Genomic DNA, 19,394 nt, shown 5'->3' on the forward strand with positions numbered 1-19,394 from the left:
TCAAGTTCTGGGCAAATGTAATCTACGAAATAGAAGTAAAACCACGGCTGGGGTGGGGGGGGCAGAGGCACCAGAGAAAGCAGCGGAAACATTTGGTACTTTTTGAGTGGTGCTTACGTGGGTATTTGTGATCATCAGACCCCATCATACTGGGGGAAATTGCATTCTAATTGAGAAAAAAACCAAGCAGGCCCTGATCTTTTCTTTTTCTGTTTAAAAAGATATATTTTCCCAAGTCGTGTCTCTGCTGGGTCATAGGCTGTTAACTCTCTGTCAGTCAACAAAGATGCCAGCCAGTCATCTCAGGATCCCAGCTGCCGCCACGCCCAGGACCCCCTCACTCTGGGAAACCACCCTCCCCACCCTGGAGGTTTGCTCCTCAGCATAAGCAGCGCCCTGCACGTTATCTGATGTAATTTCATGGCTTGCAGGAACTAAAGAGTAGTTCTCCCCGCCGCAAACTGGCCAGGCATCTGTTCCGCTGGAATGTAATTTCTGTGTTAAACTTAGTCATTTTGAGACAGCGGGTTTGTCATTTCCCCCTTCCAAGAGGAAGTACCTTTATGTATCTTGAAACTCCTCAACATGCTCTGCAGGTACTTTTGGAGGGTAGGGACATTTTGGGAAGTTGTGCAAATTGTCTAAATCAAACTGTCCTTGCGTTGACGGTGTGCGGGAAATCTGTGGGCACAAAAAGAGGCGGGGCGGAAGACAAACAGCTGACCGACCTTGTGCTGAGAACCGAGCAACAATGAGCTACCGTAGCACCTCATGGCTTCTCTCTTGTGTGGGGTACAGGAGCTGGTCAGACTTACCATCGAGAAGCAGGGGCATCCGTCTCCAACCAGCCCAGTGAAGCCCAGTTCCCCAGCCTGCAGACCCGACGGGTGAGTTCTGACTCACGCCTCCAGTCACTGGTCACTTGGGAGAGAACGTGAGCCCCCATCAGGCAGGCGGTTGGAAGCCCGTATTCCTTTTTCGGTGACTGCTGGCTAAGTGCCTCTATTGCTCTAAAGTGTGTCCAGCTCACACATGTTCTGAAGTAGTGCCTGATCTCAGGGTTAGAGGTCAGTGTGACTCATTCTCAGGATACGACGTGAGCGTGCCCATGACCCATACCTGTGCTTTTCCTGAGCCGCTCCCCTTCGTCATTAGAAAGAACTTGGGAGGGTTGGGTTTTGGGGATTTGACTTGAGAGTACTGAGCTTCATCAGGAAAGTAAACTCAGAGCAACGGGGACAGTTTTAAGGCCTTGTGACCATTTCTGCTACAAGCCCCTAGTAAAAATAGAAAACATAGCAATTTGAAGCCTTTAGGGAGCCTTTAGATCATGTCTTCTGAGGTTTCCTCTTACAGACAAGGAAACTGAGATGCGGTCAAGGGGCTTTGGCCAAACTCCTGATCAAACCAGACTCGAAGCCCCATCTGTGCCCTGGAGCTCCAGGCTCAATGTCCAGGGCTCCTGCCACTCGGCCTGGTGTCATGCCTCGGTCCCATGCCCTGGTCACATCCTGCCCCTCCCGGGACCTCCGTGTGCTCTGTAACCTTCTGTAATCCCGGGTTCTTCTCATCCTCCAGCCAGTCTGAGGTCCCCCTGACAGATCGAGAGATGGAGATTCTAAACAAGACAAGTGGCCTGTCCCAGTCGGCCGAGCTACTTCCAGACTCTACAGATGAAGAGGTCGCGCCCCCCAAGCCCCCCTTACCTGGCATCCGGGTGGTTGATAATAGGTAATTTTTTATTTTTCTAGCACCCTCTTCTACTTATGATATAATCTGGTGAATGGACGGGTAGATGAACCTCAAGGAAGATGGTGCCATTAGGGTAAGACTTGGAACCCAGCCCCTCGCTCTTTAGGAGCCTCGGAATCGTGAGCGTCCCTGGGAAGGATCATCTGTGGAGGATGTGAGCCCGGCCCCAGCACCTGCTCTGGCCACACCCCCCCAGGAACACCCAGGGGCCTGCCTCTTGGCCATCCTGCAACTTATTATGGAAGGAGAAGAAAAGATGTTTCTGATTCTCGGTTTCTTGGCATCGATGGGTTTTCTTTTGGCATCACTGGTGTGGGACGGGAGTTGAAAGTGTGAAAAGGAGATGTCAAGTGTCTGATAATGAAAGAATCCCACATTCTGTACCCGGATTCCTTTTTAAAGAGCTTCTGTTTGGGTTATTCAGTTTGATAGGATTTCTTACTCTGTTTCAGTCCTCCACCGGCATTGCCACCGAAGAAAAGACAGTCAGCTCCGTCCCCAACCCGAGTGGCCGTCGTGGCCCCCATGAGTCGGGCCACCAGTGGTTCCAGCTTGCCCATTGGAATTAATAGGCAGGTAATGTCGCCCCACCTGGAAAGGCAGAGGAAGGCTCTGGGGGTGGGAATTTGGCTCCTGCTGTGAAAAGAAACCCAGTGGTCTTCAGCCCCCGGCAGTGAGAGGTGACCGTTCCTTCTCTGTACGGGACCACAGGACATGGTGGGAGTCCCCACGTGGGGGAGGAGGCCGGGGTGGGGAGGCTGGAGCCGAGGAATGCCTCCTGAGGACATCCGAGCCTGGCCCCGGGGCCCTCGCTGGCTACGCACTCCCCGTGCTCGTAAAGGTCCCTTTCTCAGAAGTCACAGACGCGGCTTGTTAGGGCTTAACATCGAAGACAGGCCATCGCAGCCGGCGTCTGAGCTTGGCAACGTCCTCCTCCGAGTCTGCATACTGATTCCTCCCCACTGGGCTCGGCCACCATTTCTCAGAAGTGACTTAGGCCTGTGTTTTATTTCTCCGCGCCAGGACTTTGACGTGGACTGTTCTGCACAGAGGCGGCTGTCAGGAGGCAGCCACTCATACGGCGGAGAGTCGCCCCGCCTGTCCCCCCGCAGCAGCGTGGGCAAGCTCAGCAAGTCAGACGAGCAGCTGTCCTCTCTGGACAGGGACAGCGGGCAGTGCTCCCGGAACACAAGCTGTGAAACACTAGGTGGGCTCAGGCTCCCTTGTCGCCTCTCCCGTCTCGTCACTTCTTGGTGGCCACTTTGGGGGTCACACGACCCCGATCTGTTTCTTCAACTGCAAGATGAGGGTACCAATCTCCGTCTGTCTCCAGGAGGTTGAGTTTAAATGAAATAACCATGGGAAGCCGCATAGGAGATGCTCAGATGGTGGCTGTTACTGTGGTGAATCTGTCTGTGTGTAATCTGACTCCCATTGCCAAAACTAAGAGCCATCTGTGCTCAGAGCTGTAGATGAAGGGGAGAGCCCCTGGCGGCTTTGGACAGAGGGTGAGGGCAAGTGAGCAGCACACGCTGACCTCCCGGCCGGTGCTGAGCACATGCCACGGGGGCCGGAGGAGAGTCCAAAAGGTAGCTTGGCAGGAGGTTCCAAGAGCGTGAAGCTGGTCATGCCCATGAGCTGGACAGTTCACTTGGAGAGTTTGCCTTAACATAATTAACATAATCAGAAATTTATAGCAAGATCTCTTCCTTTTTTTAATGTTTATTTTGAGAGAGAGAGAGAGAGAGAGAGAGAGCGTGCACGAGCTCAACTGGGGAAGGGGCAGAGAGAGGAAGAGAGAGAATTAGCAGGCTCCAAGCCATCAGCACAGAGCCTGACGCAGGGCTCCATCTCAGGAGCCATGAGGTCATGAACTGAGCTGAGATCAAAAGTCAGACATTTAACTGACTAAGTCATACAGGTGTCCCTATAGCAAGATCTGTCCCGGGAGATTAATCCCAGCATTACTGGGAGCAGTGGTAGAGACTAGAAGCCATCTAACTAGTCAGTGGTCAGAAATCCGATGAATCGTCATATATCCGCTTGGTGGACTGATACATAGCTATGAAAAATCAGTCATAATACATCAATTGATGGCCAAAATCTAAGACCACTGACATGGTATTTTCTCAGTCGGGTGTTTAAAAAACGAATCCTAGCGGGGGGGAAACATTTAGTGAGATATGTCAAATTGTAAGCAGATGATAATTAAGTTATGGGCTTGTGGATGATTTTTATTTTTTTGCCACATTTCCTACAGTGGTCACACATTTTTCTTCTTTTTTTTTTTTTTTTAACATTTTTATTTATTTTTGAGAGACAGAGCACAAGTGAGGGAAGGGCAGAGAGGGAGGGAGACACAGAATCCAAAGCAGGCTCCAGGCTCTGAGCTGTTAGCACGGCTAACAGAGCCCGACACGGGGCTTGAACCCACAAACCGTGAAATTGAGACCTGAGCCAAAGTCAGAAGCCCAATCGACTGAGCCCCCCCAGGCACCCTGCTTTTTTTTTTTTTTTTTTTTTCCCCCTAAGTAAGAGATTCAAACGATATAGGAAAATCTAAAGAACAAGATTTCAAACAGCCGTATTCCCACTTGGTTTGACTTCTGTAAGCAGGGAGAATAAGGAATATAGGGTGAAGCACAGAGACGAGATGGGAGTCGTATGTTCTCGCCCTGTGATGAATGGGATTGGGTTAAGGGGAGAGATGGAGATTGTTTCTTTCCATGGGGCCTTGTGGCTGATGCCTAATGTGCTTCCTGTCACAAACGCAGATCACTATGACCCCGACTACGAATTCCTTCAGCAAGACCTCTCTAACGCAGACCAGATACCTCAGCAAGTGGCCTGTAACCTTAGCCCGCTGCCGGAGTCCTTGGGAGAGTCTGGGCCCCCATTCCTCGGCCATCCCTTCCAGCTGCCTTCGGGACCCGGCGGCTGTCCGCAGCCGGAGGGGCCCCCGGCTCCAGGACCACAGACGGACATGCCCCCTGCTCTCCCTGAGAAGAAGCGCAGGAGCGCAGCCTCACAGACCACAGACAGCTCCGGCTGCAGGGTGTCCTACGAGCGACACCCCTCTCAGTATGACAACATCTCCGAGGACGACCTGCGGAACCCCGCCGCGGCCCAGCCCGTCCCCTTCACGCCCTTCGCTGCTGTTCTCCCCTTCCAGCAAGGAGGCTCCTCGGCCTCTGTCGAGTTTGTGGGTGATTTCACTGTTCCTGAAACGTCGGGTGACCCAGAAAAACCGCCTCCTCTGCCGGAGAAGAAAAACAAGCACAGTAAGCTTTCGTCCCACTCATGTCAGGAAGCACATTCGTGAGCTAAAGTGGCGGTGTGTTTCATTCCAGCACCGGGCCTCACGGTTTCAGAAAAGCTAGGGCCCGCAGCGCGTGGACATGTCCAGGGGCCTGGTGTTGTCAGTATTGGTGGTGGTTTTAGAGCCTGGTAAGCCGCCCTGTCCTTGCGGCTCCTCTAAAATCTGGGGCCAAGCCTTCGCGGGGCCCAAGAGTCTGGCTGGAGCACACAGCGACCTATGGGTAAAACAGGATGGACATTCGAACTTAGAGCTCACCACGCCCCTGAGGGGTTTTCTGAGGATACCCAAGAGAGTGTGCGGTTGCTGTTTAGATGGGTCCCGGGTACCCCCCTCTGTCTCCTGTTTGCAGACGTGGGGTGACTTGGAATCTGAGGGTACCTGGTTGCGCTTGCTAATGACATTTCTTAGACCATGTATTTTTAATTATACGACGTTATTAGGGCCCAGGGATGGGGCTAAAATTTTAGATCTTTGTGTTTTCCCACTGTAAAGTTGCCATCAGATTCCTAAGTCGAGTTCTGCTGGAGATTGTTTTCCTGTCCCCGCAACGGCTCCCAGTCACCGGGTGCTCCACCCTGCCCTCCCCCTCTCCCCACTGCTTGGCCCTCCGGGCACTGGCTGCCACCGATCGGATGTGTGTGTGCTTGTGTGGGCCACACGGTCCCAGGATTCCCCGGCCTCTGTCGAAGCATCCAGCAGAGAACTTCTGCCAACTAGGACTTGAATCTCCTTTCCAGGTTCCCAAATGAGAACATCTGATTGGCCCCAGCTAGAATGGGGCCCACTCTCAAAGAAGGGGAGACCTGGCCTGGTTAAACACGGCAAGGATGGCCCCGAGGGGAGCCGGATGGGCTTCGTTGCCCAGCTCCTTGCTGGGTGTCAGCCAGCTTGGGTCATACCCTGAGTGGCATGGTGTCCCCACTGAAGGGAAAGCTGCCCCTGCAGGGCTGATGATATCGTTCCCATCTGTCATTCACTCAGGAGAAGACAGGGCACTATTGGCGGGAGTCACCAATGGCAGTGCCAGGAATGTCTCCCTCTGCACGAGCAGGTGGCCCTTCCCCTCCACCCACCTTACCTTGACTTGACTGGTGTGCCGTCCTGGGCTCACACCTTTTCCTTCCCGTTCCCTTCCCACTCCCTTCCTTTCCCTTATCCAAACCCAGAATGCAGGGTGGGGATTGCATCGGTGCAGACCACAACAGACGTGTGGTGCCTGGCCGTGGAGCCAGGGGCCTCCTCTCCTCAGCTCTTAGAGCAGGTTAGGGCGTGCAGGGGCTGTAGAGAGGAGGAGGAAAGGGTTGTCTGCCCTTGCCTTTCCGACAGCCTCAAGTCTCCGGTGACTGAAAATACCTTGTGTTAATTTAGACAGCTATTTTTAGGCTTTATTTCCTCCATCGTGTCTGCAGCACTTGTGTCTGCAAACCTTGAAAAACTACGAAAAGCTTAAGATGTGGCATACCCTGGGCTAAAGCTCCCCATGCCGTCGTATTTCATCCTTACACCCTGGTCAGGCAGGGATATTGGTGCCCATTTGATAGATGAAGACATGGAAACGCAAGGGGCCTGAGCCTTGCCAGGGTTGCCAGGCAAGCGGGTGGCAGATGTGGGCTTCAGGGCAGGCCTGTGTTCTCCCTGCATGACGCACCGCCTCCCACGCTAAGAAGGAAGGGGTCCGGCCCTCCTTTGTGGAGACTGTATGGGTTTCAGTAGTGACCCCCAGGCAGCTGGGAGTCATTTCCGCACCCTGTGCAAGGACCCCAAACTTGAGGCACAGCCCTAGTCTCCAGTCAGCTCCTCCCTCCCTGGGGGGACCCTTGGGGAGTTCCAGGCTTTGCCCCAGTGGGAAACTTGCACGGTTACTCTGAGAGGAGGCAGGAGATGGACGTCATCCCCGTATGTGGCTCATGCGGACGGCCTCGTGCACACGCAGTCCTGGAGTCACAATGTCCTACTCCTTTGGATGGCACTGACATCTTTGGGGTCCTCGGCCCCTCTTGCTGAAGTGGCCCCCCGAGCCCCTTGTGCCCCCAAGCCCTGCCTAACCACTGCCCTGGGTGCCCGCGGGGAGCGCCAGCCTGCGGGCATTCCCAGTGATGCCGGCCACTCCCTTCTCTGAGCCCTTGGGCTGCCTTTGAAGCGGATCCCTCTTCTTAGTCCTTGACAGTCGTGAGCCCCACTACTTTGCTCTGCTTGGTCAGCAAGAACTTTGTCAGTTCAGGTCTTCCTGAAGCTTCCCATTTGAGTCCCTACCAAAGAGGGGCATGTGCCGTCTTTGTAGGGAGCATTTGGTAGGCGTGTGGGGACCCCTTCAGAGGCTTGGATCTTCCTCTGGGACCTCATGGTGTTGGTGCCGCATGGGAGGAAAGCCTCATGGGGCTGGGGGGGGTGGGGACGGTGAGCTGCCCCGGTGGCAGCCGTGCCCTCTGGGTGAGATGCCTTCACCAGCCCGCGCTCGGTGCTTGTTGGAGCAAAGACCCTCGTACGGATCCTTTTAAATAAAGTAGATTACTTTAAATCCCCCCTTCAGTGCAGGACGTCAGAAGACATCCCTAAAGAAAGGCATTTCTTGTCTACCCTCAATGTTGAGGCTATTTGAAAATACAGGATTAAGCCCTGCAAAATTGTTCTGGCCGCTTTTTCCTGGGGTCTAGCACATGCTCTTAGCACCTGTGACATGACCCGAGAGGACAGTGCCCAGCTTCAGGCGGTGCCTTCGCTGGTGGCCCTGTGCCTGCCACACGCACACTGGAGTTCCCTGGCTTCCAAACCCGGGCCCTTTTCCTTCCCAGCTCCCGTTGTCACCAGCTCCCCTCTGGCGTGAGCACAGCAGCCCTGTAAGGACATTGATCGGCCCCCGCTCCCAGCTCGTGAATCACGGACACATAAAGCACCTGCCCTTCAACCATGGGCCTGTTGATGTTGACAGGGAAGTCCCTGCTCTCAGCTGCTTCCTCCACTGCTGAGACAATAGGAGAGGCAGCACCGCGTTCCAGGCTGGCCTTGACCCAGACCTTGCCATGGGGAGTGTCAGGTGCAGTTTCTAGTCCCACAGATCTGGGGGCTGGAGAAGGCCTTCGTTAGGATGCCAAAGAGCTGGACACAGGCACACACCGTCACTCTCCCCGAACCTGTGGAGTCTCCAGAAGGGGCTGGCTCTGGAGGTGGGGCTCGGATCACCCCAAAAGTCAGGAGTGAGGCGCACACCGGTGCTCCCACACAGGGGCTGAGGGCTCTGCGCCTGCCTCAGGAAAGGGTGCCTGCGAGGATGGGCCCCTGCAATGCCTCGCCTCCCCACATGGGTGAGGCCCCTGCTGGCGTCCCCTGCCGGGGCCGCTGGCGGTGACGCCACACAGCTCGGGCAAGGGAGCCCGTCCCTGGGAGGCCGTGCAGCTACAGGCTGTGCCACCGCGGGCAGCCGCTCGGCGTCAGGTGGCAGGGTGGCAAGGGCTGGCGTTTCTGAAAGGGTGTTTAGGGAGGAGAGGGCGCACATGTTTGAACTCAAGCATGTCTTTTTTCACCGTTTGTATCTCCCTGAGGACGTTCGTTCTGAGTCCTCTCAGCTGGAGGGGGAGAAGGTGTGCAGTGGCTGTTACTTCTCGTTCACCCACCGGGTGCTTTACAGGACCCGCCCCAGGGCCATCGCCCGGCTCAGCAGGTCCCGCGGTAGGCGCAGAGGCCGTGTGTTTCATTCACTCCTTCATTCTGCAAATACCTGTGCACACCTGCGGTGCGTCAGGTGCTGGTGACGCAGCAGCGGTCCCGACGGACACGGGGCCTGCCTTCCCGGGGCTTCAGCTCCAGCAAAGGGCAGGAAATCCAGTTGCATCTGCTTTAAAAGTATATCCTGCATCAAGCCACTCTCACCACGTTTGCCCACAGTGCGGTCCTTCACCCGAACGAGCACAGAGGCCCTGGAGTTGTTTTCTCGTGGCTCCGCAGCGGCAGGCGGGCCCGAGCAGAGCCCTTTGCTGCTTCTCGCCAGCGGGCCGTCCTTGCCCCTTTCCCGCGTCCTCGTGACCTCCCAGGCGACTGCCTCGCTCCTTCCCGTCTCCCCTTGCCAGCTACGCTCTGCTCACCGGACCCTCCGGCCCGGCCTTGGCCTTTGCCGGCCTGTAGGCTCGGTGCGGAAGTCCTTCCGGAGGGAGAGTGCGCACCTGGGGGGAGAGTGGGAACGGGGCCTGGAGACCCCCAGGCCTTGTCAGCGGGGAGGTGGGGCCCCAGTACGCTTTTTCAAAAAGAGGCTTTATTTCTTAGAGCTCAGCAACACTGAGCAGAAAGTACAGGGGGTTCCCGTGTGTCCCGGCCTCCCCGCTGTCACCGGCTCCACCAGAGCCCCACCCGTCAGTCACCCAGCCTGCAGGGTCGCGCCAGCCTGAGCCTCAGTTTACATAGGACTCCCTCTTGTCGTGTTCCCATAACTTCTGACTGTTGTAGCGTCCGCCCCGCCCCCTGGGAGTCTCCCGTGGGCCTCGCCCCGCGGGGCCAGTGGGTGTAGGGAGAGGGTGCGCTGGCGGGGGGCATCCGGTCACGGCCCAGGGCCCCGGCCCTCTCTGTCTCGCAGTGCTGGCCTACATGCAGCTGCTGGAGGACTACTCGGAGCCGCAGCCGTCCATGTTCTACCAGACGCCGCAGAACGAGCACATCTACCAGCAGAAGAACAAGCTCCTCATGGAGGTGTACGGCTTCAACGACTCGTTCAGCACCGAGGCCCCGCAGGAGCTGGCCCCGCCCCCCGCCCTGCCCCCCAAGCAGCGGCAGCTGGTAAGCCCCCCTCGACTTCCGGGGCGCCGTGCGTGCCGCGCCGGGTCCCGCAGGCTGCTTTCACTTCCTCTAGACCAGCCCACCGGCCGCAGCCTCCCACTGCCTGGTCTCCCCGCCCGGGGCGGTGGCGCCTTCGCTTCCCCGGCTGCCCCTGCCGCTGGGCCTGGCTTGTACGCAGCATGTTTGCTCTCTCTGCTGACAGTCTCTTGGATTTTTTTCTCTCTTCTTTGGCTCCACTATAGACCTCCCAGAAAGGAGGGACTCCATCAAAGCACAGGGCACGGTCTGTGTATGGCCATCTGTGGCCCTGATTTACATAATGGCCTCGCTCCACAGACTGACTTACACCCCGCCCTGGCCAGGGACGGCCCCATGGAAACAAGCTCTATTGGAGCATGATGGCCTGAAACAGAGCAGTTCTGTGTTCCCAGCACGCTCCCTTCCTCCCCCGAGAGCACTCGCGTGTGAGGATTCCCCGTAGGTAACGACACCCAGGTCGGCACAGAGGCCAGGCTTTCCTGCGTGGGCGGCACGCGAGGCTCTGGCCCAGGCAGGGGTGTGTGAACCCCGTCCTCCCTGCTGCCCGTGTCCTGACCGCCTGGTATGGACCCGGGGTCAGCCCGTAGAATCCGAGCATCCCATCTGGCCGTGTTTTCCAGGAAGAGGGCACCTCGGAAGGGGATTCTCAACTTGTTCAGAGCTGCACGTGCTGTTTCGGTCATAGCCTGGCCAGCCTGGTAGTGTTCCCACCGCAGAGGTGACCGGCTGGCTGGCCGTCTTGCGTCCGCCGTGACAGGACACAGAGGTGCTGGGAACCAGCTGCTGACCGGACAACCAGGGTCCCCGGGTTACTCCCCAACGCTGCCCGCAGGGGCCCCGAGCCCGCATTCAGGACATTCAGGGGCCGACCAGGCAGAAGTGCGCCCAGCCCTGGGAGACAGGCTGCTCTCGCAGAAGAAAGGCGGCGCCCACCCTGGGCCCTAGGCCTGCCACTGTCTAGGCGTGTCTCACGACTTAGACTCAGGGTCTCAGTCCTTCACCCCCACCCCCACAGACACCCGAATATGCCCCGATGTGAATCTAAATTACTCTGAAAATGTTTCAAAAAGGGATCTTTACCGTGGAAATAGAAATGCTTGCCCCAGGGACCCCCTAACCTAACCAAATGGTTTGGTTGAGCAGCCAAACCAGATTTCGTGGAGACCTGAGAGTCTCAGCCCCTCTTGCCAGTGTCCACAGGTGCCCACTGGTCGCCCTCAGGCATTTTCCCTGCACCGTGGAGCCCACAAGCTTCACACAGATCCCTAGTGAGCACGCTTGGACTCCGAGCCCGTCTGGGAGCGCCTGCAGGGCACCCCACCACGCCAGCCCGGTGGTAGCGAGGGCTCAGCAGAGGGGCAGACACTCCGCTGAACGCCTCCGTGTGTCAGCATGGGGGGCTTCTGTTTGATTTCCCGTGATCCTCTCCACAACCTCTGTCACCCCCACGTTAAGTAAACTGAGGCTGAGAAAGCCACAGTGACTTAACTGGAGCCCACCCCCTGTTGGAAGCAGAAGGTCCGGGGACCGAGCCCAACTCTGACTGAACCCTGGGCGCCGCATGTGATGTGCCCCATGCCGGCTGCTCAGCGTGCCCCCTCTCAAGTGCAGGTGCAGGGACGATTGTCTCTGTTTTACCAGCAAGTAATTGTACCCGTGAGCCCTCATATGGTGTGGCAGGCATGGTTCTGAGTGCCTTACACGTACACGGCCCTAGACAGCTTTGTCCCCACTTTACAGATGATGAACCTGAGGCACAGATAGCTTTAAATGATGCCTGAGGCCAAGCAGGTCACGAATGGTGAGGCCCAGGTTCAGAGCCGGTTGGCCTGGTCCCAGGAGTCCATGCAGTCCGCTGGAGCATAATAACTGCATGGGCTGCTCCCACAGGGTAGGAAGAGGCCCTGAGTAGTAAGTGGAAGAGATGGGGTCCAGAGCCGGGTACGCAGGCTCCAGGCCCTCTCGGCCTCCTTCCACCTTCCAGCCACTTCCAGTGGATGCCGCTTATACAGAGGTTAGCTTTTTAAATCTGTCACAGGGAGGTGAAGGAGGGCACCCTCTTGTCCGGGTGGACTTCGACAGGCATCTTTGACTCCTAAGCTGAGCCAAGAAGCCATCCCAGATGTCCAGGCAGAGCTAGGCAGCGGCCTGTGTAGGCGTCTCGTGTACCTGCCTGACCGTTCTCTGCTTTTCTCCCTCCTTCCCTGTCTTCTCTCTCGTCCCTTCTGTCCAGCAGGCCTCCTATGCTGCTTCTTCCTTCTCCTCTGTCTCCTACTGTGTCCAGCAAACTAAAGTGGCCTTCATCCCCGAGGACAGCAGTGCCACTCAGGGCATCAGTGTGTCCGTCTCTAACTCCTTTCTCAGCCGGCACGGCAACTTGCCTGTGCCCTCGGTGAGTCGCTCCCTGCTGCTCTTTGCTTGGAAACGTGAGTGCGATCTTTCGTTTGTCGCCTGTGCCTGCTGGTGTGTGTGCTCCTGCCCAGGCCGGACTCTCCTGCACACCCTGCGCTAGAGGGGAAGGGGCGTGTGTGGTTGGTTCTCTGTGGCCTAAGGACTGTGTGGAGTGTTGGGGTGGGCGAGGTGGGGGTAGGGATGGGGAAACGTTAGCAGCCCTACTCTGAGCCTCACCACTCAGGCATAAACTGGCAGAGATGTTTTGGTCTTTTTATTTTGATCTCCCGTCGGGCCTTGGGTCAGCCCTGTAAGTGTTCTGTTTTGAAGAAGAACTAGTCTTCCCAGGAGAAGCAAGGCTGAGGAGAGCAGGCTTTACCAGGGCGTGATGGGGTTTGGGTCTGGGTCTGGGGGCCCTGCCCATTAACCATTGCTGCGTGACAAACCGTTCCAAAACCCAGTGGCTTAAAATGGCAGTAACCACTTGTCATCGCTTAGGACACGGGTCGGCAGGGTGCTGGCCGATCTGATTTTGGCTGGCCTCGCTAACCTCTCGGGAACCTCAGCCGGGACCGCTGGCTGATTTGGCTGTGGTCCCCATGACCCACCAGCCTTGAGGAGGCGGAATCTACCCGACTCCCCGAATCCAGGCTGGCCTCTTGCGAGGGGGCTGCTGCCAAATCACATTGCAGAGGGCCAGACGTGGACCCGGGAAGGGAAGGGGTGCGGCCATTTCTGTAAGCAGTTTACTGCTGAAACTTAGGGGACACTCACACTCGAGGAGGCCCAGTGCCGCTCTGTTGTCTTTTACTGGAATCTCCATCTGTCCAGGAACCGAAAGGGCTACCACTGTCCCTTTTATTTGTTAAAATGGGACCGAGCAGCAGGCATAGAATGTGGACAGGGTTTTGTTTGGGTTCTCCTTAAAATCAGTTTCTGCCTTTGGGTGATTGACTTCCCCTTCCTGACCTCCACTCCCTTCCATTGAGGTTATGCTTTTTACTTGTCTCTTATTTTGTGACTGTGAGAGATTACGTAAAATCCTAGGAAACTGCCAGGCACATAGTCGGCTTAGAAAGTTTACTATCACAGCACTTGCTCTCAGAGTTCTGGATCCTGGTCTCTGCTCTGTCCTAATTCTGTGCGTGAGAGCTTGGACAAATGGCTTGACCTAATGGTCCCCCCAGATGGACTTCCTTTTCCTTCTAAAACCAGTGAGATTGACCTGGTGACTCTCAGAGAGAGGGTTCCCAGTGTGGGCTTGTCTGGTTTCCATCTCTGGGAACCGCCCATCCAGGGCCCAGCTCAAGACAGTCCTGCCTGAGGAGAGGAATGCACTGCTCCTCTGGGAGCTGGGGCCTAACTCCTGAGAGTTAGGCTCCTCAGCAGCCCCATGCTTGCTCTAGAAAGGCCCAGCAGCCCTCCCTCCCCCCCGCCCTGCCCTGGCACACAGACGCCCTCTGTTTCCTCAGCGGGCACTTCTGGCGAGCTCCTTTCACAGATGGTGCAAAACTTGGCCTGTAGACAATCTAGCTCTTGACTGTTTTTCCCCCTCTGTGAACAGAAGGAAAGTGTGAGTTATCCTAAGAAAGTGTCCACAATGTCCCTTTTGAACAGTTTGGGCTTGGGGGGCTGTCTGTGAGCTGCACTGTTTGCTCCGGAGTTGATGGAAGTTTGAGGGGGTTTTAATGATGCTTAGGCGTGAGTATGTCCGAGTTTCCAGCCCCAGGAACGTAGGGGAGGCTCAGGGCACCTCGCATCAGCAAGACCACACTCACAGCAACAACTCCACAGCAGAGCCCGAGGGAGTGCTACTCAGGGTGCTTGCTTTCCTAAAAGGAAAGCCTCCCCCTCTCCCCCCACCTCCAGAGCTGTTGGTAATTTGGTAATGGCCTGAAGGTTGGAAATGTTTAAACCCTGAGAACGGTGGTGTATCACAAGGCCAACATCTTTTTTTTTTTTTTTTTTAGATGTTTGTTTTTGAGAAAGAGAGCAAGCAGGGGAGGGGCAGAGAGAGAGAGAGAGGGAGACACAGAATCTGAAGCAGGCTGCAGGCTCTGAGCTGTCAGCCCAGAGCCTGACACGGAGCTCAAACTCATGAACTGTGAGATCATGACCTGAGCTGAAGTCAGACGCTTACCGGACTGAGCCCCCCAGGCGCCCGAGGCCAACATCTTCTTTATGTACTTCCTCCTTGCGTTCTGAGATGAGCCCAGGGGCAGGGCTTTGGGTGGCTCTCAGAGAGGCCAGTCATGCCCAATCTCCTCATTGTGTCGCTCCTGGGCCTGTGTCACCACCCGCCCACCACAGAGTTCTGGAGGAGTGCCGCTTAGGGGTGCAGCGGTTGTCAGATCTGACGCCGCCGCACCTTGTCCGCGGCCCGTTATTCCTACCGGAAGGTTAGCCATTGAAAGCCCCTTGAATGGGAGCAGGAAGGCTGCACTGGCCAAGCTTGATTGAAGGGCTGTAAAAGCATCCTGTCCGCTCTTCCTGGTGTTCCAGGTGGAGTTTAATTCAGCAAGCGCAGGGATTCTCGTGCCGGTCATGCGGCAGGAAGGACCCAGAGTGGCCCAGATGGCCCCATCACCCTCGACAAGCGCTTGCTGTTCCGTAGGCAGAATAAACAAGCGTGGAAGAGACTTGTGCTGGGGCAGGGTAGGCGTGAGCCCAGTTGAGTCACGGGCGGTCGTGGAAACTGGGGGCCGTGGAGCCGGGACAAGGGCAGGCAGAGTCTCCTGGGAAAGGTGACACTTGGACCACTGCCTGATGGACAGTTAGGATTTCAGGGAGACACGGGGCAAAGGTCAGGGAAGACACGTCCAAGATGTCCCACACAAAGGATGTTCCATCCTACCTGGAGGCCTCCCGTGCATTCTGCAAGGTCACCGTGAGTGTGAGTCCTCGAGGGGTGGGGTTGTGGGGAGCTGGCTGAGGGCAGTGAGCAGAGCCCGCCCTCCCACGTGTCCTCAGGGTCAGCGCACCTTAACTGAGACAGACCCGCTTCCCCAGAGGCTCCTCCCTGAGCACGGCCCTCGGGGTTCAGGCCAGGGGGTGCGCACACTCCTCCTGGCATCTGCCACTGCGTCTGCTCGGCTCTCATCCCGGAGAAGCGTTCGCTCGCAGTCCACAAACTTCCCGTCCTGCCCAGCTCGTGCTGCATCATGGGAAACGTGAACGTCTGCCCAGACAGGCCTGTGCTCTCTGGGGTGTCAGATAGAGGAAGGTGTTCAGGGACGTGAGGAGTGAGTGAGAGGCGGGAAAGCCATGGAGAGCCAAGTGCAGGGAGGCCGGGCCCCGTCCCTGAGAGGACCCCGCTGGGCGCTGGCAGCGTACCTGGCCCGCGGGAGCACTGGAAGGCACTTCAGGGACGTGCCTTCCTACACACAGCTCTGACCTGATAGTGGCGTCCTCCCCTTCTGTCCCCAGACTCTCCCGGTTCACTGGTACCCTGGGGGCTGCCTGCTGTGTCCTCAGCACAGCCCCGCCACGTCGGCCACCCGCCTTCCACCTCCACGCCAGTCCCCGTCCTTCCGGAGGCGGCCCTCCCTGCCCTGCACTGAATTCCCAGGCCCCTTCTCGGGCGTGCTTCGGCTTTGCTTCCGAACCCTTGCAACTCCAGAAAGGATCTTAAAAGTTGGATGGGGTCTATATGCACTTGACCCTTGACCAGGGTGTTGAGAATCTCGCAGTAACCGTCAGGGTTGCCACTGCCCTCCAGGGGTTGAAATGTTGGCATTAGAACAGTCACCCTCCTCCGTCCCCGAGGCTGTTTTCTGGCACATCCTTCTTCGCTGACTGCAAGGTGCACACATTTGACTGTCACTAAAAGATCTGCCCAGGTGCTGGGAGTACATTGAAATGTTTCTTTACCATCTTGGCTTCCAGAATGATTCTGAGTAGGTAAAACTGCCGGAAGACCCAGGTTTTGAGAAGAACTTGAGAGATGCCTATGATAATTGCCATTTCTGTAAAACAGCGTTTTTAGGGTAAGAAAATCCAGTGTGTATCATCTCGAGGACTTCAGTTAAAAGCGGGGGGGTGGGGGGGACTGCAGAGCAGCTGGTGTCCCATTCTGGGCAGAGAGCGATTCCCCGAAGCGCTGGACCCGGGTTTTTGTACATCAGGACATACGCTTTCCCTAGAAGGCCTGCCTCATAGACCGTGTTTCTCTGCCATGCCTTCCCCTCCCGGCTATACCGCCAGGGCCCAGGCCCTGAGACACGTGGAGGCCCCTGAAGTCCCACGAAGGCACCTGTCACTCGCCTTTTCTGCCTTGAACAGCAGCCCAGCAGCTACTGCAGAGACTGTGGGCCGAGAGAGTGGGAAGGGAAGGTGCAGGGGACAGACTGGAGTGGGGACGGGGAGGAGGATGCGGGCTCGGCCCCGCGCGGGTCTTCCGCACACACAGGGAAAAGAGAAGCCCCGGTCTCCTCACCTCTGCCCTGCTGCTTCTTGATGACATCTTGCCTCTGTGGTTTCCTGACCTGCTTACACCTCGCTCGCCTTGAGAGATAAGAGCGGGGGAGTGTCTGTGGACGGCGCTGGGGGCCCAGGGATGGAGCATCTTCCCCGAGCCCCACCTGGCCTGGCCGGGAGGTTCCGCTGGCCTGCCGGACTTGCCGGGCTCTCCCGCACAGTGGCCCCCGGCACCTCCTGTGCCACATGGTCCTTCTCGGTCTCAGAGGCTGGGGGGTCTCTGGGGGTTTCACACCCTGGAAGTTGTAGACTCGTACTCTGCCCCCATTCTTGGGGGGCCCTAACACCATGGGGCATCCTCAAGTGCAAGTGCGGGCCCCTCACCAGACTCGTACTCATCTCCCTGGGATTAGGAAGTAGACCCCACATGCCTGCCGGGTGCGGGCCCGGCCGAGCCCCTCTGCTCCCATCCTTGTTATGTCTCAGAATGTCCCCACTGTCCCCGAGGTGCCCCAGCAGGAAACGGCGGGCTGTCTTTCCTCCCTGGCCACACACGCACCACACTGCCATGTGACGTGTCCGGCCACTCCCCGAGCCCTGCTGCGCATCCTCCTAGGCCCTGAGCTCCCCACCTCCAGCCCTGGAGCCGCTCCCCTGCTCCCCACCCCCGGCACGGCCCCTCTGGCCTCCCCACTGGTCTTCCTGCCACCGGGCCCGCTTCTCGCTGGTCAGATTGCAGTGTCCCCTCATCGCTGCAGAGCCTTCTGAGGCCCCACCAGCTACTTGTGCCCACCGGGCCCCGCCCGTGCCCTGCGCCGCGCCCCCCCCCCCCCCCCCCCNCCCCCCCCCCCCCCCCCCCCCCCCCCCCCCCCCCCCCCGTCTCCAGGCACCGACTCCCCGGCTCTCCCGCACATCCTTACTTCTGTCGTCTGCCCCACCCTTCCTGGTGGCCCCCATCACCTCCCCCACCTTGTTCCTTGCTCGCAGGGTGGACCTGAGCATGCTGTCTCCAGATCAGTAGGCCGCCCTTTCCTCTTCAGTGATGGGAGCCCCGAGTTGTGGAGATTAAAGGCAGAGCACATGTGAAGTGAGAAATGTCATGGAAGGCACACAACCAGCGTTTAATAAAAAGGGAGGCGTTTTGGTAGTTTATTCCCACACTGGGAAGTTGTTTCTTTTGTTAAGTTCAAGTTCTTTTTTCTTAAGGTCGTAAGTCCTCTGAGGGCAAGGACTGGACTTATTACGTGCTTGCAGCCTTGGTACATAGCTCAGGGCTGAGCCAGCAAGCGGCAGGTGCTCTGTGACCACAGCCTGGCTGGGAGGGTGTCCATTCCCCCAGAGGCAGGGAGGCACGCGGTCCTCTCCCTCCGCCCGCCATCGCGCCTGCGTTCCCACTCCCCTGCGTTTTGTTAGGGCAGCGGGTGCCGGCCCCGCTCGGCAGCCCCTCCGCCTGCGTGCATCAGACATGCCGGTCCTGCGCTGTGGCCAAAAGCCCCATTTCTTCCTCATTTTCCTTCCTGCTGACCCAGAAGGCCCTGGCTGCTGTCTGCCAGGCCCCAGACCAGAACTTGGGGATGCTGGGCCTTGGAGACTTCCAGAAGCAGCCTCTGTGACTCAGCCATTTCTCCCCCTCACCTTGAAGACTTCCTGCGGTTTTGCCGCTGCTCACAGCATTTTGGATGGTCATTGCTCTTGGCCAGCTTCAGACCCAAGTATTAGCGACAGCCCCTCGCTGGAGGTGTGCCCCTGACCCCGTCCATGACAGTCCAGCTGGTTGGGTGCCGGAAGGACCCCACTGGTCCTCGTGAGGGTCCTGTGGTGACCTGAACCCTAAGGGTCCTGTCTGTGCACACGGACCCTCACCGTGCCTTCCCATCTCAGCCCGTTCGTCCATATGTGAGGGCCCTTCCTCACTGCTCTGGGTGGGAGTGCTCGCTCCACTTGGCAGATGGGGAAACCAGACCGGAGAAGCGGACTCGTTTCATTTGTTCAGAGTCTCCAGTTAGAGCCGGAGCTGGAATCCAGATCCCCACTGTCGGCTGCCGTTTATGAACTGCTCGATTGCCAATAGCTAACGGAGACCCGGTAAGGCTGGGTGAAAAGAAAGGCCCACACACAGGCAGGATGTCCAGAGGAGTGTTGCTCCTTCGTGTTCTGACCCACTACACAGCGTAGCTACAGGCTCTAAACAGACCTTTAGAGTAAGTGTAAATTAGAGCCCCTGGCATGCTGTTAAAATCCAAACCAGGTAAAAACAGTTCAGTCAGACTTTTAGAATGGAATTAAAGTAACTTTTGAATCTGTATTAAATCCTTCTGTAAAGCATTGATGCTCTCAAGGTTAACATTTAGTGGGTGTATACGGAACATCCTGAAGTGCACTGGACATTTTTGCAGCAATGGGATTAGCCAAGAAACCTTGGCCTTGAAACCAGTGGTTTTCAAGGAAGATCTTGTGATTCAGTTGCAAAAATGTCACATGACAAGAAATGCAGTACATTTCTAACTTTCACCCATCCTTCTACCTAAAATTCTCCTACGCAAGACATTTTTGGGGGTTTTTCTTTGCACTCTTTGTTATAAAATACTAATTAGAATTTTCAAATAGTTTTTAAAAGTAGATTTCACCCACCAAGACGTTCATTCAAGAAGAGAGGAGGTATTTTTTTGGGTCCACTAGGCTGCTGACGCTCCCTTTCTTTGATCAGATGCGC

The 19,394-nt window shown here is 56.9% G+C and overlaps 1 protein-coding gene across 5 annotated transcripts in view; it reads left to right on the forward strand.

Moving 5' to 3' along the window:
• The window catches only part of RAPGEF1 (Rap guanine nucleotide exchange factor 1), a 130,299-nt gene that overhangs the window by 86,667 nt on the left and 24,238 nt on the right, over window positions 1-19,394 (forward strand). For 4 of the 5 annotated variants that reach the window (XM_039229560.1, XM_039229562.1, XM_039229559.1 and 1 more), the window contains 6 exons: window positions 799-887; window positions 1,579-1,731; window positions 2,205-2,328; window positions 2,776-2,959; window positions 4,527-5,033; window positions 9,636-9,835. In XM_039229560.1, coding sequence (XP_039085491.1) covers window positions 799-887; window positions 1,579-1,731; window positions 2,205-2,328; window positions 2,776-2,959; window positions 4,527-5,033; window positions 9,636-9,835 — 1,257 coding nt within the window. Of the gene's footprint in view, window positions 1-798; window positions 888-1,578; window positions 1,732-2,204; window positions 2,329-2,775; window positions 2,960-4,526; window positions 5,034-9,635; window positions 9,836-12,110; window positions 12,267-19,394 lie in introns of all 5 variants that reach the window. The other variant, XM_039229563.1, reaches the window with a different exon arrangement.

This window comes from Hyaena hyaena, unplaced genomic scaffold (genome assembly GCF_003009895.1).
Source record: "Hyaena hyaena isolate Hyena2069 unplaced genomic scaffold, ASM300989v1 scaffold_38, whole genome shotgun sequence".
NCBI classification, from domain to species: Eukaryota; Metazoa; Chordata; class Mammalia; order Carnivora; family Hyaenidae; genus Hyaena; species Hyaena hyaena.